We start from the raw sequence: 23,068 nt of genomic DNA, 5'->3' as shown, positions 1-23,068 counted from the left end.
TGTCTCTATAGGATGAACAGACATCACACAGGGAATTTAAAAAGTAGTTGCATGGAATGTAAGAAAAAATTGCAAAGTTCCTTGGTCGCTCACACTTAAAACAGACACATATTTCAGAGGCAGACAGGGATAGAGCATCCCTACAACAGAATTCACAGTTGATCTATAACAATACACAGGTGTTAGGAGGGTGGTCAGGAGTCAGGGATCCAGTTACTCTTGATATGACAGAATGCTCACAACACTAGGAGGACTCTGTTTAAACAAAAGACAGAATCGAGGATTCCATATCCCCTCCCCCCCCCCACCCCGGCACAGATGCTCTGCAAGCTGTCAGCTAGGGCAAAAAGCAGCTCAGCAGAAATGCCACGTACATGTTCGTCTTGAGGCTTCAAGGTCTGTATAACCTCTACCTTTGGGTCCACACCACAGAGAGTTTATACAGACACACTTAGGGACCCTGAAACTCTCGAACATGCACGCTGGCTCCAAAACCCATGGTATAGAACGTTGGCATCGGTTTATAAAATGTGGCTTTCAAACGGAAAAGGGGTAAGAGCCGAGAGGAGAACACACACTTTGCAGATGGTGCCCCGTCCACTAGCAGTTTCCTACCAGGCTGCCTGTGGTCCTTCCCACAGGGTCCCTGGCCTCTGGGACCCACTCCTTGCCGGGGCGGGGGGCGGGAGCGATGTCTCTGGCGAGTCTACGGCCCTCTAACGTCCCACCTGTGACCTGTCAAAAGCCACGTATGTCCCCAGGACCAGCTGCCGTGGTACCACCCCTTGCTTCTCCCTGTCCCGGACAAGCCTCTGGCCTCCACATCATCTTCACGTTTCAGAGCGGGGCTCCCCTAGGCAACCTGTGTGTTTTAGTAAAAAATGGTTTCCACTGTACCCTTCGTGTGTCCTCTTCCTAACGTGACAAATCCAGAGGAGATGAAGTTATGGAGATCGGGTCCTCCACTTCGGTAAGCATCCTTCCCATAATGTCCTGCAAGAAGACGGGGCAGAGTTATCCGGAAGACTCATAGCAGCAACAATAAGGCAAGCGAGGCAGCTCCCACTCACCCGGCCGGAGTGAGGAAGTCAGTGGCAAACCAGCAGCTAAGGCAGGAGGGAGAATCCGTCAAGAAAAAAAAAATATATATATATATATTATTTTATAAACACATATAATATAATATATATTACAAATATACATACCACATATATAAAAAGTATATATATCAGGTATATATACATGTACATGTGCGTATATATATATGTAGTTGCACAACAAAGACGAAAGTTCTGGAAAGGATACACAGAAAGCAAAGGGGAAAGGAGTACACATGGCTTGATTTTGGCATTTCTGACCGAGCGCACCAGAACATCGGTGTCTCTGCCCCCACCATCTTGTCTGTTGCCCCAGCTTCTTCCAGCTTGCCTTACTCATTTGTTTTCTTTCTTTCCAGAGCATGGAGGCTGGGCTCTGTCTGGCCGGGGATGCTCTCTCTATGTGCCTTGTTGATAAGTCCCACCACATCCTATGGAGCTACAGCCTCGTGGCTTAGGAGAGATGCAGCGTCAGCTGACATAGGCGGGCAGAATGGCGGTTGTCCAACACTGGGGAAATATTTACTGCTTTTCTCTCTCGACTTTCCGCAATAAACTCTTATTCCTTGTCGGCCTAATGTAGCCATCTACCTGTGGGGCTGGTCTGGGGAAAGGTGAGTGTGGGCGAGGACCCTGGGAGAAGAAATTCAAAGAGAAAGCAAGTAACACTCTGCTTCTGACGTTCGAGATGGGATTTCACAATGCTCTTGAAATACAGGTAGGGTAAAGAAAAAAAGGACTCCGTAAATGCCATCCTGAGGCATAGACCTAGGAACATGGAGAAAAGCCGTCTTTTTGTTGTGTTGCTACAAGAGCGCATTAAAAACTACTTAGAGGGGCGCCTGGGTGGCTCAGTTGGTTGGGCGACTGCCTTCGGCTGAGGTCATGATCCTGGAGTCCCGGGATCGAGTCCCACATCGGGCTCCCTGCTCAACAGGGAGTCTGCTTCTCCCTCTGACCCTGGTCCCTCTCGTGCTCTCTGGCTCTCATTCTCTCTCTCTCAAATAAATAAATAAAATCTTAAAAAAAAAAAACTACTTAGAAGTAAGACAGTGTGCAGAATTATGCAGGATGTAAGGTTAGGTTAAAAAGTGGACAGAAAATGGGGCACCTGGGTGGCGCAGTCAACTCTTGGTTTCAGCTCAGGTCATGATTCTCAAGGCCGTGAGATCGAGCCCCGCGTCGGGCTCTGTGCTGGGCATGGAAACTGCTTGAGATTCTCTCTTTCTCTCTCCCCCCAATTCTGCTCCTCCACCCCCTCTTCCCCTCTCTAAAAAAAAAAAAAGGTGGGCAGAAAATGCTATATTATATATAATCACAATGCTGTAAAGAAGTCAAAACAGAGCATTAAAAAAAAAAAAGATTGAAAGAAAACACATCCAACTGCCAGTAAAAACACTGCCAACTGCCTTCAGATAATTAGAACTTGCATCTTACTTCTCTCCTTTCAGGGCTTCCATATTTTCCAAGTTGTTTTTCCTTTAGTAAGTATGTCTTCTTTATAATATAAATAAGTAAAATAAATTGCTAATGAAAAAAAAAGTATGGTAAATGTAAAGACAACCCAAATCACATCTTTTCTTAACAGGGCGCCCTCTGCCTTGGTAGATCTCAAACACAGGTACATACTGGAACCATCTAGAAGCTTCTAAAAATGCAAATGTCCAGACATAACTCTGGGGATTCTGATTCCGTTGATCGGGATCTGAGCTTAGGCAATGACATTTTTAAGAAGCTCTCTAGCTGAATCTAATGTGCCACCAGGAAAGAGAACCATTGCCCTGGGGTAAATAGAGAGATCACCTAGGTTCAGTTTATTCAGGTGGGTTCAAGGAACACTTGTTGGACCCTCGAGGGTGCTTGGCACCACCCACGAACTAGTAAGTTTTGGGTTCCAGAGTCCTCTCTTCCTTCCCTCTCGGCTGCTTCCTCCTCCTCCCATATCAAGAGTCCTCAAACTTGAGTGTGCATCAGAAAAACCAGGAGGGCGTGTTAAAATGGACTGCCGGACCCACTCTCAGACTTTCTGATTCAGGACATCTAGGACCAGGGCTCAAGATTTTGCATTTCTATCAAGTCACCCAGTGATGCTGATGCGGTCGGGTCTAGGGACCAAACTCTGAGACCCACTGTCCTAGCGCATGAGGAACTTGAGAGAATTTTGCCACCATTTCTGTCATGCCCTCCACTCTGGAAGAGATACTCGCTCCTCAGGGCGCACAGACTTCCACGAGGAGCTCTCTGGCTACAAAATACCGTGGCCATGACCCAGAACTCGACAGAATAGAATTATTGGAGCTAAGAGACATCTTCCCAGATCCCAAGCCACCTCAGAGCTCCAGAAACCATCTCTAGCACCTGGAGCAATGAATCTTCATCAGGGATGAAGGGTTCGGGGGGGGGAGGGGTGTGTGGAGGGGTGTGCTGCAGGGAGAGAGGGACCCCTATCCTGTAACATGGTCACTTTCTCCCCACCCCACCCCTAGCAATGGCCGGGCAGGAGAAGGAAGTCACAATTCAGAACTGTCATAAATTTGGACCTCATTAATTCAGAACCTGCGATGCATCCTGCAGAATTGGGGCTGGTTTATTTTTGTGCTCCTTTATAAATAAAATTTTTGATAAACAAATCAAAACCGAGGAAGATGGAGCATAAACAGTGCCTGTGTTACTTACAAATCATTCTTATCTGTCAGCTGGAACAAGGTCCCTCGAGACTGAACGTTGCCCTAGTGCCTTGGGGCTCTGCTTTGTTTAACGAGCAATGACAGTTTTCTGATCACCTACTATGCGCCAGGCAGAGAGACAGAGCCTCTGAACATACAGCCTAAGGACTGGTTTTGGGGTTTGTTTTTTTTTACATCATAGTACCAAACATTTCATACAATAACACAGTTTAATAGAGATTTTTCAAAAGGACTATTATCTTAAAATTTTAATCACAACTGCATACGCATGTTGTCTATTCTATTATGATGTCCCCATTCACCGATGGAAAAATGGAAGCCAGAGGAAGATGACAGACCCAATGGTAGCTTCCAGTTCCTCTCACTCCAAACCGCGTGTCCCTTCCATCATGCACACCTGGCTCCATGTACTCCCACAAGAGCCTTGTGAAAAGGTCACATTCCCCAAGTTCACGGAGCTAGTCAGTGGTAAATCCCCAAGCCCTGCCATCTTTGTACCTCACCTCACGGTCTGAATGGTCACAACAGTGCAGTTGCGACTCTTCTCTGGTGCTTAAACCCAGTGGAAACGCTACCTTGGGCGTGGTCTGCCTGGTGATGAGAAAGTTCATAGAAGCTGGAGCCCAGGTGGGTCAAGCTGCAACACTGAAGCTCTGAGTTGAGTAAAGGTAAAATATGCTGAGGGGTCAAGACCAAGGGCAGGTGGTGGGAATAAAGAATGCTATGGGGAGGAGTAGGAGACCTGGATGTCGTCTGGTCTCAGGAATTCAGCTGAATAGGGATCGAACCATTCTGAACACCTACGAACTCAACAGGAGATCGAAGAGGAGAGGAGCAACAACTCTCTGAACAGAGAAGAGACCACTTACTGGAAGGTAGGACGTGCGGAGAAGTGAGTCCGAGGCGATATTCGGGAGGATAGACGGCGGGGGAGGGGGCCTCCGTCGGCCGCTTCTGGCAAGTGCTAGAGCCGCGGAGCACAAAATCGGACCTTTTAGAAGTCGGCTCCGCGGAGGCACGTCGCTGCAGTGGCTAAGCGGGGGGTGGAACCCTCGCGGGACAGTGTGGTCTCAGGACCCTCGGGGTCACAGAAAGACCGGGGGTGCCTGAGTGCGGCAGAGCTCCCAGGGATCGGAGCGGGGAAGCCGGCTGCAGAGACGGAGCCGAGGCGCGGGCTCCCAGCTCGGGGTGGCCATAAACTGTGATCCGCGGCCCAGTCGGGCCACTGCTCCTCCAGCAGGGACCCAACAAGCGGCAGAGCTGGGGAGACTCCCCTACCTCCCCCGGGAGGAGCGGCGTGGGAGCGCACTGCAGGGATCTGCTGGGTTTGGAGACTCCACACGGGGTCGGGTGCCAGAGATAGAAACGCTCGGTCACAGGCCGGGTGAGCACGGAGTGCGGCCGGAGACCGGGGACACGGGAGTGACTGCTTTTCTCTGGGGGCGCACTGAGGAGCGGGGCCCCAAGTTCTCGGCTCCTCCGGGTGGAGATTGGGAGGCCACCATTTTCACCCTGGTCCTCCAAGGCTGTACCGAGAGCTTGCAGGGAACAAAAGCTCCCGAGAGCAAACCCGAGCAGCTTGCTTAGCCCGGAATCACAAGGGCGGGGCAATTCCGCCTCCGGCAAAGACATTTGGGAACCACGGCAACAGGCCCCTCCCCCAGAAGATCAGCAGGAACACCCAGCAAGCCAAGACCAAGTTTACCGATCAAGGAGAACGGGAGAACTCCAGCGCTAGGGGAATACTGCACATAGAATTCAGGGCTTTTTTACCATGATTCATTGGTTTTTCAAAGCTAATTTTTTTAACTGTTTTTCTTTTGAATTTTTCTTTTTCCCTTTTAAAACCAACATCTTATCAATCCCTTTTAAAAAAAATTTTTTTTATTTTTCTTTTTTAGTCATATTTTATCCCTTCATAATAGTTACCCTTATTTTTGGCATATATATATAAGTTGTTTTCTCTTTAAAATTTTGAGATGCAGTTTCTTCTAACAGATCAAAATACACCCTAAATCACTAGTGTATGGCTTTGTTCTAGCCTCCTGCCTGACACATTCTCTCCCTTTTTTAAAAAAAAATTCTTCTTTTTTCAAACAACTTCTTATCGTATCAATTCCTTTTATAAAATCTTTTATAATTTTCATCTTTACAGTCATCTTCCATCCCTTCATTGTATCAACCCTTATTTTGTACATATATAAGTCTTTCTTCCTTTAAAATTTTAGAAGGCACTTTCTTCTAACAGACCAAAATACGCCCAAAATCCAGTCTGTGGCACTGATCTATGCACTAGCCTGATCATATTTGATCGTATTCTGTTTCTTTTGTTTTGTTCTGCTTTTGTTTGTTTTTATCTTTTTTTTTCTTTTTTTCCCTCCTCTTTCTTTGTTCTTTCTTTCCCTTTCTTTTCCCCTGGTTTCAGGTCTTTTCTGATTTGTATAGAGTATATTTGCTGGAGACGTTGTTAACCTGTTACCATTTTGTTCTCTCATTCATCTGTTCTCCTCTGGACAAAATGACAAGACAAAAAAAATCACCTCAGCAAAAAGAACAAGAGGTAGTACCCTCTGCCAGGGACCTACTCAATACGAATATTAGTATGATGTCGGACCTAGAGTTCAGAATCATGACTTTAAAGATACTAGCTGGGCTTGAAAAAAGCGTGGAAGTTATTAGAGACACTCTTTCTGGAGAAATAAAAGAACTAAAATCTAACCAAGTCAAAATCAAAAAAGCTATTGATGAGGTGCAATCAAAAATGGGGGGGGGGCACTAACTGCTAGGATAAATGAGGCAGAAGAGAGAATCAGCGATATAGAAGACCAAATGATGGAAAATAAAGAGGCTAGAAAAAGAGAGAGAAACAACTACAGGATCACGAGGGCAGAATTCGAGAGATAAGCGATACGATAAGACGAAACAACATTAGAATAATTGGGATCCCAGAAGAAGAAGAAAGAGAGAGAGGGGCAGAAGGTATATTGGAGCAAATTATAGCAGAAACTTCCCTAATGTGGGGAAGGAAACAGGCATCCAAATCCAGGAGGCACAGAGAACCCCTCTCAAAATCCATAAAAATAGGTCAACACCCCGACATCTAATAGTAAAACTTACGAGTCTCAGAGACAAAGAGAAAATCCTGAAAGCAGCTCGGGAGAAGAGATATGTAACCTACAATGGTAGAAACATTAGATTGGCAACACCTATCCACAGAGACCTGGCAGGCCAGAAAGGACCGGCATGATATCTTCAGAGCACTAAACGAGAAAAATATGCAGCCAAGAATACTATATCCAGCTAGGCTGTCATTGAAAATAGAAGGAGAGATAAAAAGCTTCCAGGACAAACAAAAACTAAAGGAATTTGCAAACACAAAACCAGCCCTACAAGAAATATTGAAAGAGGTCCTCTAAGCAAAAAGAGAGCCTAAAAGCAGCATAGATCAGAAAGGAACACAGACAATATATAGTCACAGTCACCTTACAGGCAATACAATGGCACTAAATTCATACCTTTCAATAGTTACCCTGAATGTAAATGGGCTAAATGCCCCAATCAAAAGACACAGGCTATCAGATTGGATTAAAAAAATAAGACCCATGGATAGGCTGTCTGCAAGAGACTCATTTTAGACCCAAAGACACCCCCAGATTGAAAGTGGGGGGGTGGAAAACCATTTACCATGCTAATGGACACCAAAAGAAAGCTGGGGTGGCAATCCTTATATCAGACAAATTAGATTTTAAAACAAAGACTGTAATAAGAGATGAAGAAGGACACTATATCCTACTTAAAGGGTCTATCCAACAAGAAGATCTAACAATTGTAAATATCTATGCCCCTAACGTGGGAGCAGCCAATTATATAAGGCAATTAATAACAAAAGCAAAGAAACACATTGACAACAATACATTAATAGTGGGGGACTTTAACACCCCCCTGACTGAAATGGACAGATCATGTAAGCAAAAGATCAACAAGGAAATAAAGACTTTAAATGACACACTGGACCAAATGGACTTCACAGACATATTCAGAACATTCCATCCCAAAGCAACAGAATACACATTCTTCTCTAGCACCCATGGAACATTCTCCAGAATTGATCCCATCCTAGGTCACAAATCAGGTCTCAACCGGTACCAAAAGACTGGGATTATTCCCTGCATATTTTCAGACCACAATGCTTTGAAACTAGAACTCAATCACAAGAGGAAAGTCAGAAAGAACTCAAATACATGGAGGCTAAGGAGCATCCTAAAAGAATGAATGGGTCAACCAGGAAATTAAAGAATAAAAAAATTCATGGAAACCAATGAAAATGAAAACACAACTGTTCAAAATCTTTGGGATACAGCAAAGGCAGTCCTGAGAGGAAAGTATATAGTAATACAAGCCTTTCTGAAGAAACAAGAAAGGTCTCAAATACACAACCTAACCCTACACCTAAAGGAGCTAGATAAAATAAAGCAAATAAAGCCTAAACCCAGCAGGAGAAGAGAAATAATAAAGATCAGAGTAGAAATCAAGGAAATAGACACCAAAAGAACAGTAGAACAGATCAACGAAACTAGGAGCTGGTTCTCTGAAAGAATTAACAAGATTGATCAAGCCCTGGCCAGATTGATCAAAAAGAAAAGAGAAATGACCCAAATCAACAAAATCATGAAGGAAAGAGGAGAGATCACAACCAACAGCAAAGAAATACAAACAATTATAAGAACATATTATGAGCAACTCTATGCCAGCAAATTAGATAACCTGGAAGAAATGGGTGCATTCCTAGAGATGTATCAACTACCAAAAGTGAACCAGGAAGAAATAGAAAACCTGAACAGACCTATAACCACTAAGGAAATTGAAGCAGTCATCCAAAATCTCCCAACAAACAAAAGCCCAGGGCCAGATGGCTTCCCAGGGGAATTCTATCAGACATTTAAAGAAGAATTAATACCTATTCTCCTGAAACTCTTCCAAAAAATAGAAATGGAAGGAAAACTTCCAAACTCATTTTATGAGGCCACCGTTACCTTGATCCCCAAACCAGACAAAGACCCCATCAAAAAGGAGAATTACAGACCAATATCCTTGATGAACCTGGATGCAAAAATTCTCACCAAAATACTAGGCAATAGGATCCAACAGTACATTAAAAGCATTATTCACCATGACCAAGTGGGATTTATCCCTGGGCTGCAAGGCTGGTTCAACAACCACAAATCAATCAACGTGATACAATACATTAACAAAAGAAAGAACAAGAATCATATGATCCTCTCAATAGATGCAGAAAAAGCATTGGGCAAAGTACAGCATCCTTTCTTGATCAAAACTCTTCAGAGTATAGGGATAGAGGGTACCTACCTCAATATCATAAAAGCCATCTATGTAAAACCTACAGCGAATATCATTCTCAATGGGGAAAAGCTGAGAGCTTTTCCCCTAAGGTCAGGAACGTGGCAGGGATGTCCACTCTCACCACTGCTATTCAACATAGTATTAGAAGTCCTAGCCACAGCAATCAGACAACAAAAAGAAATCAAAGGCATCCAAATCGACAAAGAGGAAGTCAAACTCTCATTCTTTGCAGATGATTTGGGATACAAGCAAAGGGCAGTCCTGAGAGAAAGTATATAGTAATACAAGCCTTTCTGAAGAAACAAGAAAGGTCTCAAATACACAACCTAACCCTACACCTAAAGGAGCTAGAGAAAAAACAGCAAATAAAGCCTAAACCCAGCAGGAGAAGAGAAATAATAAAGATCAGAGTAGAAATCAATGAAATAGAAACCAAAAGAACAGTAGAACAGACCCATTTCTGGGCTATGTGGAAAACCCAAAAGACTCCACCCCAAAACTGCTAGAACTCATACAGGAATTCAATAAAGTAGCAGGATATAAAATCAGTGCCCAGAAATCAGTGGCATTCCTACACACCAACAACAAGACAGAGGAGAGACAAATCAAGGAGTCGATCCCATTTACAATTGCACCCAAAACCATAAGATACCCAGGAATAAATTTAACCAAAGAGGCAAAGGATCTGTACTCAGAAAACTATAAAATACTCATGAAAAAAATTGAAGAGGACACAAAGAAATGGAAAAACGTTCCATGCTCATGGATTGGGAGAACCAACATTGTGAAGATGTCAGTGCTACCTAGAGCAATCTACACATTCAATGCAATCCCCATCAAAATACCATCCACGTTTTTCAAAGAAATGGAACAAATAATCCTAAAATTCGTATGGAACCAGAAGAGACCCCGAATAGCCAGAGGAATATTGAAAAAGAAAAGCAAAGCTGGCGGCATCACAATTCCAGACTTCCAGCTCTATTACAAAGCTGTCATCATCAAGACAGTATGGTACTGGCACAAAAACAGACACATAGATCAATGGAACAGAATCGAGGGCCCAGAAATGGACCCTCAACTCTATGGTCAACTCATCTTTGACAAAGCAGGAAAGAATGTCCAATGGAAAAAAGACAGTCTCTTCAACAAATGGTGTTGGGAAAATTGGACAGCCACATGCAGAGGAATGAAACTGGACCATTTCCTTACACCACACACAAAAATAGACTCCAAATGGTTGAAAGACCTAAACGTGAGACAGGAGTCCATCAAAATCCTAAAGGAGAACACAGGCAGCAACCTCTTTGACCTCAGCTGCAGCAACTTCTTCCTAGAAACATCACCAAAGGCAAGGGAAGCCAGGGCAAAAATGAACTATTGGGATTTCATCAAGATAAAAAGCTTTTGCAGAGCAAAAGAAACAGTCCACAACACCAAAAGATGACCGACAGAATGGGAGAAAATATTTGCAAATGACATATCAGATAAAGGGCTAGTATCCAAAATCTATAAAGAACTTATCAAACTCAATACCCAAAGAACAAATAATCCAATCAAGACATGGGCAGAAGACATGAACAGACATTTTTCCAAAGAAGACATCCAAATGGCCAACAGACACATGAAAACGTGCTTAAGATCGCTCGGCATCAGGGAAATCCAAATCAAAACCTCAATGAGATACCACCTCACACCAGCCAGAATGGCTAAAATTAACAAGTCAGGAAAGGACAGATGTTGGCGGGGATGTGGAGAAAGGGGAACCCTCCTACACTGTTGGTGGGAATGCAAGCTGGTGCAACCCCTCTGGAAAACAGTATGGAGGTTCCTCAAACAGTTGAAAATAGAACTACCATACGATCCAGCAATTGCACTACTGGGTATTTACCACAAAGAAAGAAATGTAGGGATCCGAAGGGGTACGTGCACCCCAATGTTTAGAGCAGCAATGTCCACAATAGCCAAACTGTGGAAAGAGCCAAGATGTCCATCGACAGATGAATGGATAAAGACGAGGTGGTATATATACACAAAGGAATATTATGCAGCCATCAAAAGGAATGAGATCTTGCCATTTGCAACGACGTGGCTGGAACTGGAGGGTGTTATGCTGAGTGAAATAAGTCAATCAGAGAAAGACATGTATCATATGACCTCACTGATATGAGGAGTTCTTAATCTCAGGAAACAAACTGAGGGTTGCTGGGGTGGTGGGGGGTGGGAGGGAGGGGGTGGCTGGGTGATAGACATTGGGGAGGGTATGTGCTATGGTGAGCGCTGTGAATTGTGCAAGACTGTTGAATCACAGATCTGTAACTCTGAAACAAATAATGCAATATATGTTAAGAAAAAAAAAAGAAAAAGAAGATAGCAGGAGGGGAAGAATGAAGGGGAGTGAGTCAGAGGGGGAGACGAACCATGAGAGACGATGGACTCTGAAAAACAAACTGAGGGTTCTAGAGGGGAGGGGGGTCGGGGGATGGGTTAGCCTGGTGATGGGTATTAAAGAGGGCACGTTCTGCGTGGAGCACTAGGTATTATGCACAAACAATGAATCATGGAACACTGCATCAAAAGCTAATGATGTAATGTATGGTGATTAACATAACAATAAAAATTAAAAAAAAATAAATCTTAAAAAAAAAAAGAATGCTATGGTCAAATCAGCTTGGAAAATACTGAGTTACATGACATGAAAAGGAAGCATGAACACCGCGTCTAGGGATCTGTCAATGAGCACCCACCTGTCTAGGGAGAACTGACAATTTTCAAAGGCATCTCTTAGGACACTTGTGTTGGTAAAGCTGCCCGTGACATTGAGTGGGAGAAGACAAGGTGAAAGCTTCAGCTTCTGTTGGAGCTGAGGTCCTCACACTTGAGCACTCACTGGATGGCTGAGCCCTGGCCCGGGGATTCCTGATGTACTAGGTCAGAGGTAAGTTCCATGTCTGAGAAGTTCCCAGGTGATGCTGCTGAAGGCCACAGGCTCAGAGACCACACTTTATGAACCACTGTGTTAGAACGACCTACAGGTCCCTCTTGAGCTGGATCCAGGGCCAATGCTAGGAGGTCAAGGTCCAGAAGGATCCACATTCTCTGTACCCTCCAGAAAAAGGGTTTTGCATGAGCAAGGGCAGCATGATTAGAAGAATGATCGGTAAAAGCAAAGCCCTAAGCAGGTGGGTGGGGTAAACAGAGGGAGTCAATGCCTCTTCTCTGCCCCAGTGATGCATGCAGTCCGGCAGTTGGAGAGATGTGTGATATGAAGGGGTATCGCAGAATTCTTAAGACATAACACAAAGAACCATGCCCTTCTCCATCTGGCAGCCACCACCCTAAGTCTCTGCCCTTCCACCTGCCATTGAGGCAGGAAGCCGAGCAGTACTCCACCCAAGAGAAAGAGCATTTCCAGGGAAAGAGCCATACGTCCAGCAGAGCTCCCAGCAGAGGTAAGCGAGAGCTCTCTGAGCACCCCTGCTGAGTAGCATAAGCACGCCCAGGTCCTGATACAGACACACACATGGCCACGGCCAGGAACAAGGGTGGTTTGAGGCTGCAAAGGGCACCTGCCGCTACCTGCTGAACCCCAACTGTGCAAAGAAGCACCTGGGTGGATTCTCTGCCCTTGATTCTGCCACTGCTCTCTCACCAACACCAGCATCCAGAAGCCTGAAGTCACAGGGCCAGCACTGAGGTTCAAGTTCAACACCCCCACCCCACCCCACCCCACCCCCGGCGGCAGGAGGCACTGAAAGCTAAAGAGAGGTCTGAGGCTGAGTTCCTGGAGCCTCTGCAAGGCTGGTGGCCCTGGCAAGACAGCGACTCTGAGTGACTACAGGGCAAGTTTCTCTGTAAAAGAGATTTGCTGCAAGAAATAGGAGGAGCAAGGGAGGTAATATCTGAATGGTGCTTTCAGGTAAGATGTAAGAGCAGTTTGGCTCTGTGAAGTTAGATCAATAGCCAAGGGAGGGAAAGAGACTGACCAGGACGGTTGCCTGGGTTGCAAATACAGCCAACAGAGTGTGCGTCCTGAAGGCAATGAGCACAGTAAATCCCAATGAGAGATGCAATGAGCACTCAGTGGGAAGAGGACCAAGAGACAGCAGTAATGGGAGAGAAGACACAGAGGGGACGAGTCGAGGCATTTCCATCAATTTCCAACAGTATTCCCAGAAGAGACACAGAGGGATAATTCAGAAGCAATGATTAAAAGTTAATAGATTTTTTTTGCCCTGAGAAGATGGGAAGACTTTAGTCTTTAGATCCAAAGACAAAAGGCAAGATCAAGCATCACACTATGCCTTAGAAGGGACCAAAATCTAGATATCTGGTGAAATGCTTTTTTTAAAATTTTTTATTGTTATGTTAATCACCATACATTTACATCATTAGTTTTTGATGGAGTGTTCCATTATTCATTGTTTGTGCATAACACCCAGTGCTCCACGCAGAATGTGCCCTCCTTAATACCCATCACCAGGCTAGCCCCTCCCCCCACCCCTCCCCTCTAGAACCCTCAGTTTGTTTTTCAGAGTCCATCGTGTCTCATGGTTCGTCTCTCCCTCCGACTTACTCCCTTCATTCTTCCCCTCCTGCTATCTTCTTTTTTTTTTCTTAACATATATTGCATTATTTGTTTCAGAGGTACAGATCTGTGATTCAACAGTCTTGCACACTTCACAGCGCTCACCGTAGCACATACCCTCCCCAATGTCCATCACCCAGCCACCCCATCCCTCCCACCCCCCACCACTCCAGCAACCCTCAGTTTGTTTCCTGAGATTAAGAATTCCTCATATCAGTGAGGTCATATGATACATGTCTTTCTCTGATTGACTTATTTCACTCAGCATAACACCCTCCAGTTCCAGCCACGTCGTTGCAAATGGCAAGATCTCATTCCTTTTGATGGCTGCATAATATTCCATTGTGTATATATACCACATCTTCTTTATCCATTCATCTGTCGATGGACATCTTGGCTCTTTCCACAATTTGGCTATTGTGGACATTGCTGCTAGAAACATTGGGGTGCATGTACCCCTTCGGGTCCCTACATTTGTATCTTTGTGGTAAATACCCAGTAGTGCAATTGCTGGATCGTAGGGTAGCTCTATTTTCAACTGCTTGAGGAACCTCCATACTGTTTTCCAGAGTGGTTGCACCAGCTTGCATTCCCACCAACAGTGTAGGAGGGTTCCCCTTTCTCCGCATCCCCGCCAACATCTGTCGTTTTCTGACTTGTTAATTTTAGCCATTCTGACTGGTGGTGAAATGCCTTTTAAAAATATAAAATAAATAAATAAAATTTTAAAATAAAGGAAAATGCCATCTTCATAAAACACTTTAAAAAGTGGCGGGGGGGGGAAGCGAAGCAACCTTTTGAAGAATTTTGAGACCTTATATAAGGCATTGAACATAATGTGAAGCTTGCTAATATTTTTTTGAAAGGTAAAGCAATAAAGCTTTTAATTTTTTATTGTTACGTTAATCACCATATATTACATAATTTGTTTTGGTATAGTGTTCCATGATTCATTGTTTGTTCATAACACCCAGGGCTCCATGCAGAACGTGCCCTCTTTAATACCCATCACCAGGCTAACCCATCCCCCTACCCTCCTCCCCTCTAGAACCCTCAGTTTGTTTTTCAGAGTCCATCATCTAAAGCTTGCTAATATTTTTGAGTAGAGATGTTTTGATTCCATTCCTCCAAAACTCATCGAAAATAATGAAAAGAAAGAAGAAGAGGAAAAAAGTTCCACAGGCGGAGAAAAATATCAGACTTTTTATTTAATGGAGGTGGAACAACTAGGGAAAATACACATACAGCAATACAAAAAAGAAAAAAAAAGATACACATGAAAATCAGTTCAGAGGGGACTAAAGCCCTAAGTGTGAAAAACCAAACCTTAAATCTGCCAGAAAAGAATAGTGGGCAATCCATTCATGATCTCAAAATAGGGAAGGATTTTAAGAGGAGGAGCAAAAGGCACAGGCTAAAGAGGAAACAAGTGAGCATTTTTAAACCGTCAAAATCAGTCACGAAAGCTGCAAGTCAAAGGTTAGAAAACATATATTTACATTCACATCCAAGACCCATAAAGAACTTCAAATTAATGAGAAGATAAAAGAACACAATTATGAATACTGTGAACAGGCAATCATAGCAGAGAAGACCCAAAGGGCCGATTCACATAAAGTGGTGTTCAATCTCACAAGTGATCAGGGAAATTCAAATTAAAGCCGTAATGAGATATCATTTCATACCCAGCAGACTAGGAGGAGTGAAAAAGCCTGACACTACGGACGCAGGTAAGGAGGAACGAGAACCCTTGCATGCTTCCGCTGGGCGTGTAAAATGGTAAAACCGCTTTGGAGATATGAAGATTGATATACGGTAGAAACAGCAATTCCCCCTTCAGGTAGATAAATCCTCACACATACGCATATGGAGATACACACGAGCACGTTCATATGAGTACTGTTTGTAATAAAGACAAATGGAGGGGGCTCTATATTCCTACCAAGAGAACAAGTGATAAATGGTGCTATCCTCGTATGATATAATCCTGTACTACAGTCCAAATGGAATGCACCAGAGATCTAAGTAGCAACATGGAGGACAGCCCGTTATAATGCTGAGCATACTAAGCAAAGCGAGGAAAAACAGGATGCCACTCATCTATAACAGAGAGTTATAAAACAGGCAATACAACACTCTATATTGTTTCAGGATACGTGCAAATGTAGTGTAATACAAGTACAAAGAGATTCGGGGAAATGATAAATACTTCAAAACAGATACTTCTAGAGGTAGGGAGTGAAATGTAATTGAGGAAGAAAGAGTAGATGAGGTGCTTCTGTGTTTTATTTCCTATGCTGGGTAGTTGGGGACATCATTCACTGCTAAATAATTATTTTATGAGATGATAGATGAATGCATAGATGATGGATGGATGGATGGAGGGATGGAGAGATGGAGAGATGGACAGATGGAATGGATGGATGGATGGAGGGATGGAGAGATGGAGAGATGGGATGGATGGATGGATGGAGGAATGGAGAGATGGATGGATGGATGGCTAGCTAGTTTTTAGTTAAGAAACTGTAACCCAAATACTTTATTCACCACCAAATTGTCCCTCAACAATAAAGGAAACAAAGAGTCTCCAGTTTTAAGAACTCAGAGACTAAAATACCCTCGAGTTCTTCTTGGGGCAGGGGCAAGGTGCCTGATGATGAAATCCATCAAGCAAGAAGTAAACCTATAGATCACAGACGTATTTATTTATAATCTTCAAGCAGTATCCAAATCCCAAAATTCAATAAGAAAAGATAGGTAAATCAGATTATACATTTGTAACATTTAACCAATTGGCTTTATTGACAGAAAGAAAGTTCAGTGGTACTGGATTTGCCCTGGAAAATCTGGTACGCAAACGGGGTGTAAAAGTACATTTATGGCAATGAAATAAAACCAAAAGTAGCTTCTGTGGTCAGAGGAGCAGCTCTCCATCTTTAGAGCCTGCTTGAAATGCACAGCATGCACTCAGAACAGACAGGGAGCTGGTCTCTGAAAAGCTGAAATGGTTCTAGGGCCCTGCTATGCAGCCATTCTCCTGCTGCACTTCTCAGTGGAAAAATGTGACAGAGACAGAAATCAAAACACATGGTAAACCCTGGGAAAATATTTTCAATACACGTGAGAAAGGACCTTTCCCTTTGTTTACCTCCACAACGCTCATTCATATCAATAATAATAAAACCCTAGAAAAAGTGTACAGGGGATATATGAATAGGTAATTACATCCCCTGGTGGGGGCGAGAAAAGAAAAGAAGGTTTTTTTGGAAGACCAGTGGATATGTAAAAAATACGATTAATCTTGAGTCACAATTAAGGAAATGCAGGCCAAAATATAAAGGACCTTTCTAAAAACTGAATTGATTTTGGGGCGCTTTGGTGGCTCAGTCGGTTAAGTGTCCCCGACTCTTGGTTTCGGCTCAGGTCATGATCTCAGGGTGGTGGGATCGAGCCCCACGTCAGGCTCCACGCTCAGGGAGTCTGCTTGAGATTCTCTCTTTCTCTCCCTCTCCCACTGCCCCTCCCCCTCCCCACACACTCTCTCTCTCACTAAATTAAATAAATCTTTAAAAAAAAACTAATCAATTTGGCAAAACTTAAGCCTTCCACGACACCGAGCGCCAGGAGGATGGGCTCTCTCACTGTGGCTGAAGAAAGTAGAAATTAGTGGTGCTTATCTGAAGGACAAGCTTTTGACCTGGCATTTCCCTGCTAGGAATCTGCCCTACATAATGCCTTCTAGTCTTCCCATAATCTAAGAATCAGGCCAGACGTTGACTGCAGTAGTTTTCTGGCAATGGGCAGCTAAGAAAACCAGAATCCATGAATGTCATGGAGTATCATGCAGCCGTTACAAAGATGAGGTCAGACCGTATGTGCAGATGTTGGGAAGATCTCCAAGACCAAGTTAAAAAAAAAGAAAGAAAGAAAGAAAGAAAGAAAGAAAGAAAGAAAGAAAGGAAAGAAAGGAAGAAAGGAAGAAAGAAAGAAAGGAAGAAAGGAAAGAAGAAAGAAAGAAAGAAAGAAAGAAAGAAAGAAAGAAAGAAAGAAAGAAAGAATGAAGGAAGGAAGGAAGGAAGGAAGGAAGGAAGGAAGGAAGGAAGAAAGAAAGAAAGAAAGAAAGAAAAGAAAGAAAGAAAGGAAGGAAGGAAGGAAGGAAGGAAGGAAGGAAGGAAGGAAGGAAGGAAGGAAAGAAAGAAAGAAAGAAAGAAAGAAAGAAAGAAAGAAAGAAAGAAAGAAAGAAAGAAAGAAAGAAAGAAAGAAAGAAGGAAAGAAAGAAAGAAGGAAGGAAGGAAGGAAGGAAAGAAAGAAAGAAAGAAGGAAAGAAAGAAAGAAAGAAGGAAAGAAAGAAAGAAAGAAAGAAAGAAAGAAAGAAAGAAAGAAAGAAAGAAAGAAAGAGAAAGAAAGAAAGAAAGAAAGAAAGAAAAAAGCAAGGGGCAGAGCAATGTTTCAGTAGGATTGTTTTTTTAACAAACAAGAATGAAAACAGTACAGAGAACATACGTAGAGACAAAACTACTAAAGGTCCTTTCCTTCGGGGAGAGGTCCTGGAGGAAGGAAGGGAGGTGTTCACCTTGGAGTTTTATTACTTTTCTCAACTGTCCTGAACTTTCTACACACATCTATGGGTTATTTTTTATTTTTGTTACTATTTACAGAGTTCATCTGGGATTAGGGAGTGGGATCATGGGCCATTCTTTGTCTTTGTCTTTGTACTTCTTTATGTGGGGGGAAAAAAAACTCTAATAAATGTCATTTTATCAAAAGCAGTACAAGGGCCAGGAAGTGAGAGGGGCCACTTCTCCTTGTGTAAATGACAAGGCATTTATCAAACACGGATTCTAATACCCACCTGGCAGGAGGGTGGCGAGGATTAGATGAGATCCCGGGTATAGATCGTTTCGCCTAATACTCTACACCAGTAAGCCTCAACAAATGGGAGCTGCTATTCACATCAAGACTACAGTCTTTTCCTCTTTTCTTATGCAGGGAACTCCGTGGGGGTCCTCTTACTCTGCGTCTGCCCCAAGCTGACCTTGGGCCAGAAAGAGCTAAGAGCAGAAGAAGCTGGACAGAGCTTGGACTTGCTATCTTGCCTGAGGGGCTCTTTCCCAGAGAAACCCCAAAGCTCCTTCCAGGTTCCAAGAGCTCACACCCGTTGTCTCCACAAAGGGGAGGGGGCTGGGAGCCAGGAGGGCCCGAGTTCCTCCATGCAGTCACTTTCTGCTAAGTGAACGAGGCCACTCTGAGCTTGCTCCACCAAGGTAAACGGGCAGGCCAGGTCTAATTGCAGATTGCACTGACAATGACTATTTACTAGTCTAAAACTCTCGAGAGAGCAGCTACTGGGGATGCTTTATTTTATGTGTCAATTCTAGTGTTTGCTCACACAAGCACATGGGACCGTCTCCTCCAGAGTCTGTGGAGTTAGGGCTGTTGACGAATACTCTGGCAATGCCACAGATCTGCCCTCTGGAGTCTCCCCTCTGCAGGCTCAGTAGCTGGGAAACCTGGGGATGGCTGAGGTCATGTGTCCCCAGCTGTGAAGGTCGGCAATCCCACAGTGAACCAACACTCTCCTGTGACAAAGAAGGAAATACGTACCCGAGAGGGTGAGTAGAGGCATTCTCAAGGCCACACAGGTTGATGGTTTTGGATACCGAACCCTCAACTCTTGACTTTCAAGATGGCACTCTTCATCCTATCATTCTGCTCGAGGAAAGCAGAGGCTCTGGTCAGACAGATCAGGATCACAAGCAGGGTAGGGTGGGGAGCATAACTCAGAATACATCTTGATAACCATCCCATTGAGGGGGGTCAATCCTCCAGAAAGTCATTCCTAAACCAAACCTTTTCAACTCAAATTAATGTCCCTGAACTATCGGTTTTGTTGGTTTGGATTTAAGAAAACTGGTACTTTTGTGTTTGAAAGCAAAACGAAGAAACAAACAAAAATATAAAGATGTCCTCTGTAGAGGTCTCCAGCTGTGTCCAAGGGCAAACTCTAGGTCAACTTTATCCACTGCAAGAGGGGAGCTCTTGTTGTGGTCTCCTGCATCTCACACAGGCTTTGGGGTAAGATTTCTTGTTTCAGAAAGCATTACACGGCTCAAAAATAAAGTCTGAAAACCACACCTCTGGTGCATCCTAATTATTTACCAAGGGGACCAGAGAGAGGATTACTTGATGGTGACATTAATCTTCAGAGACTTGGGGAGGGCTAAACCCTCCTCCTCTCCCCCCCCCACCCCCGGCCCCTGAGATAGAATCAGAGAATGTTCCAACTGAGGGACTTCTCAAGGGCACCTTCTCTAGCCTCGATGTTTGCAGACGAGGAAACTGGAGCTGGGGAGGGAACCCAGACAGCCCAAGGTCACCGGCTGCTGACTGTGACCACACTCTGCATCTTCCCACATCAGAGCCTTCCCTAACGCACCAGGCAGCCCACAGCCTCCCCTGTGCCCCGGGAAACGGTGCAGAGGTTGGTTTCTATTTCAGGGGACCCCAGCGCGCCATTTATTTTCTCCTCGGATGCGCTGGCTGTAATCCCCTTGGAAAGATGCCCAGAGTCTAACCAAATCCCCATCTGACTGCGATCCCCATTTCAGTTCTGGCTCATTCCTGAGAGCAGGACCCTGGCCAAGAGTCCTGAAGAGAATCTGAGTGGAAGCAAAGATGGAGGTGCTCGCCACAGCGAGGGAAGACTTTCTATGGCCCCCAAGTCTGAGGACATTCGGGCAGGGGTCAATTAAGGAGATCCCCTCTTGTTATTGCCTTGCAAACAGTGGGGTAGCCCGAGGTGGGTGGGGGCGCCTGAGACCTACTTTCCTCTCTGTTTCTTGCCCTCTCCTCCTCCTCTGCAAACAAAACAAAACAAAACAAACAAACAAACAAAAAAACCAAAAACCACTGAGCCTCCTATGAATACATCCAAACTGGGGGGATGAACAAAATAATGCTGAAAACCTCTACCATCTTAGATAATTTTACTGTGTGCCTTTACGCAGAGACATTGGCAATGAACGCCTTTTATTACCTACAGGGAAATATTTGAGGAAAATATTATCTCCATTTTGCAGATGAACAAACAGCCTCAGAGAGGCTGATTATACAAAATCACAGAGTCGCTGGCCTGTGATTTAGGACAGAACCTAAATTCTCTGTCACTGTACAGACTGGGGGTTCCTTTCATTCTATCATGCTTCTAGGAAAGCCATGCTTCTAACTGCTTTTCCAAGATTCCTACCTCTCCCCCAAAACCCCAGAGAGACCCTTCTAAGACGGCTGAGTTAAAAAAAAAAAAAATGGGAGAAGGAAGAATTTTAAGGGCTGTCATCTTCTGTTGGGCTTTCCCTCCTAATGGGAAGGCAATTTAATTTGGGGACTATGACGTATCTCTGAGAAACTATCAATGAGAGAAGGTTCATATTCAAATCTGGGGCTTTTTCACACTGATCTGCCATGTTGAATAATGCAGCTCAGCAAAATAGGAGATGAGAAACAAGATAGTGAACTTTAGGCACAGGGCACAGAGTAGCCTCAGAGTTATGGCATTAATGACATGTGCAACTCTGCTCAGATGTTTCCTTCTGTGGGCAAAGCAAGACTGCCTGCTCTGGACCCCAGGGAAAGACCCAGGGGAGCCATGATTGTTACAGGCATGGTGGGGAAGGGGGGTGCCTCACTGGGAGCTTGCTATACTCTCATCAGTCTCCAGTCTCCTCTCTTGCCAGATTTTGGAGGGGGACGGGGAGCTGGAGCAGGTCCAGGGCCCCTACCCTGCCCTCTGCTCTCAGAACTTGGTCTTGTGCATCGGTCTTCATCGAGGGGGTAAGGCAGAGGAGGACACTCCTCAGGACTGCCTGGCTAAGTACCTTCCCCACGGGCCCTCCTCCTCCTGTGTGGGTCCCTAAGGCTGGAGGTGGCAGGGCCTCCCTCTGACCTCTGTGAATTGCATTAAGGGACCTCCAGGTAGTGGTGGCCAGGGTGGGGGGCAGCAGCCGCAGGAGAGGGTGAGCAATGAGAGGATTCTCGGGTCCCTCCGTGGACAGGCTGCAGAAGTTCCTCCCCTCCTTCCGGGTTCCTTAAACCCTACCTCCTTCCTTTCAATGACGCTTCTGCTGAACTGTTCTCAAACTACCCCTTTGAAGAGGGCCATCTGTTTCCTGCCGGACTCTGACGGATAGGCCATCCATCACCATCCTGGGCCTTCTTCCCTCCTGAGCCCGTTCAGGTGTGGTGGTCCATCCTTCTAACCACCCCGGCCTCCATCCTCATGCATGGTGTTCACCCAGCAAAGCCACCAATGAACAGAGCTGGCCAGCTGCCATTTTGTCGCTGGGGGACTTCAGGCAAATGACTTGACCTTTCTAAACCCTCACTTCCCCCTCTGTAAAATGAGACTAAATAACAGTACTAAAAGAGGGCTTTGTGATAATCGAATTAATTAAGACTTAGAGTATTACATGAAGAGTCTAGAACAGTCCCTGGAATATGGTAGGTGTTCTATGCTTTGCTATTATCACTACTAGTATCTCTTAGAATGAATGACCCCAATCCTCAGATGGCACCTCAACGCTTTGGCAATGTTCACCCTTCCACTTCCTGGATGCCCTTCATGGGTTTCTCCTGGTTCCTGGAACCTCCCACACCTGCTCTCCATACCTTCCCACTTGCCCTTACCTCATACTCCAGGGAGAAATCAGAGCGGTAAGAAAGGAACTCTCTCATTGCCAGGAGATCACACCCATCCCCTCTCTCTGTCTTCCTTGCTAGTACAGTGGGTGAAAGGATGTGTGAGCATCGTGTCCCTCCATCTTCTTCAGGACTTAGCTCCTGAAATCAACCTCCTCCTTCTCAACCACCGCTTTCTCTCCCTCAACAGGCTCACTCACACTTCAACTCCTCCAGACCCTCCGAACGCTACATACAACACTCTCCCTTGACCCCAAGCCTCCCATGCCAATCACTGCCCATTTCTCACCATTTTGTAGGGGAAGAAACGGAATCTCGGAGTGTTGAGGCATCTTGCTCCCATTCACCTATCTCATTGGGGGATGACCTAGGGCTCAAAATACAAGTTTTCTATGTTCTTTAAAAAAAAAAAAATGGATGTTTTTGACCACAATAAGATACCACTACACGCCCACCAGAGTGGCTGAAGTTCAAAAGACTGGCCACACCAAATGTTGCTGAGGACGTGGGGCAACTAAAATTCACACATACTGCTGGTGGGGATGGAAAATGATAAGGCACCTTGAAGAACTTTGTGGTAGTTTCTTCCGAAGGTAAAATATTCCTGCCCTGCACCCCAACAGTTGCATACGTAGGTATTTACC

The 23,068-nt window shown here is 44.7% G+C and overlaps 1 protein-coding gene across 4 annotated transcripts in view; it reads right to left on the bottom strand.

The window, feature by feature from the left end:
- Positions 1–23,068, bottom strand: part of SHISA6 (shisa family member 6) — a 302,335-nt gene that overhangs the window by 159,289 nt on the left and 119,978 nt on the right. For 2 of the 4 annotated variants that reach the window (XM_027624594.2, XM_027624595.2), the window contains exon 3: positions 898–993. The exons of the other annotated variants lie outside the window; for them this stretch is intronic. In XM_027624594.2, coding sequence (XP_027480395.2) covers positions 898–993 — 96 coding nt within the window. The remainder of the gene's footprint in view (positions 1–897; positions 994–23,068) is intronic. 4 annotated transcript variants of the gene reach the window in all.

The sequence above is a fragment of the Zalophus californianus genome, chromosome 16 (genome assembly GCF_009762305.2).
Source record: "Zalophus californianus isolate mZalCal1 chromosome 16, mZalCal1.pri.v2, whole genome shotgun sequence".
Classification (NCBI taxonomy): Eukaryota; Metazoa; Chordata; class Mammalia; order Carnivora; family Otariidae; genus Zalophus; species Zalophus californianus.
Note: the sequence above shows the minus strand (reverse complement) of the source record. Positions and strands in the feature narration are given on the sequence as shown.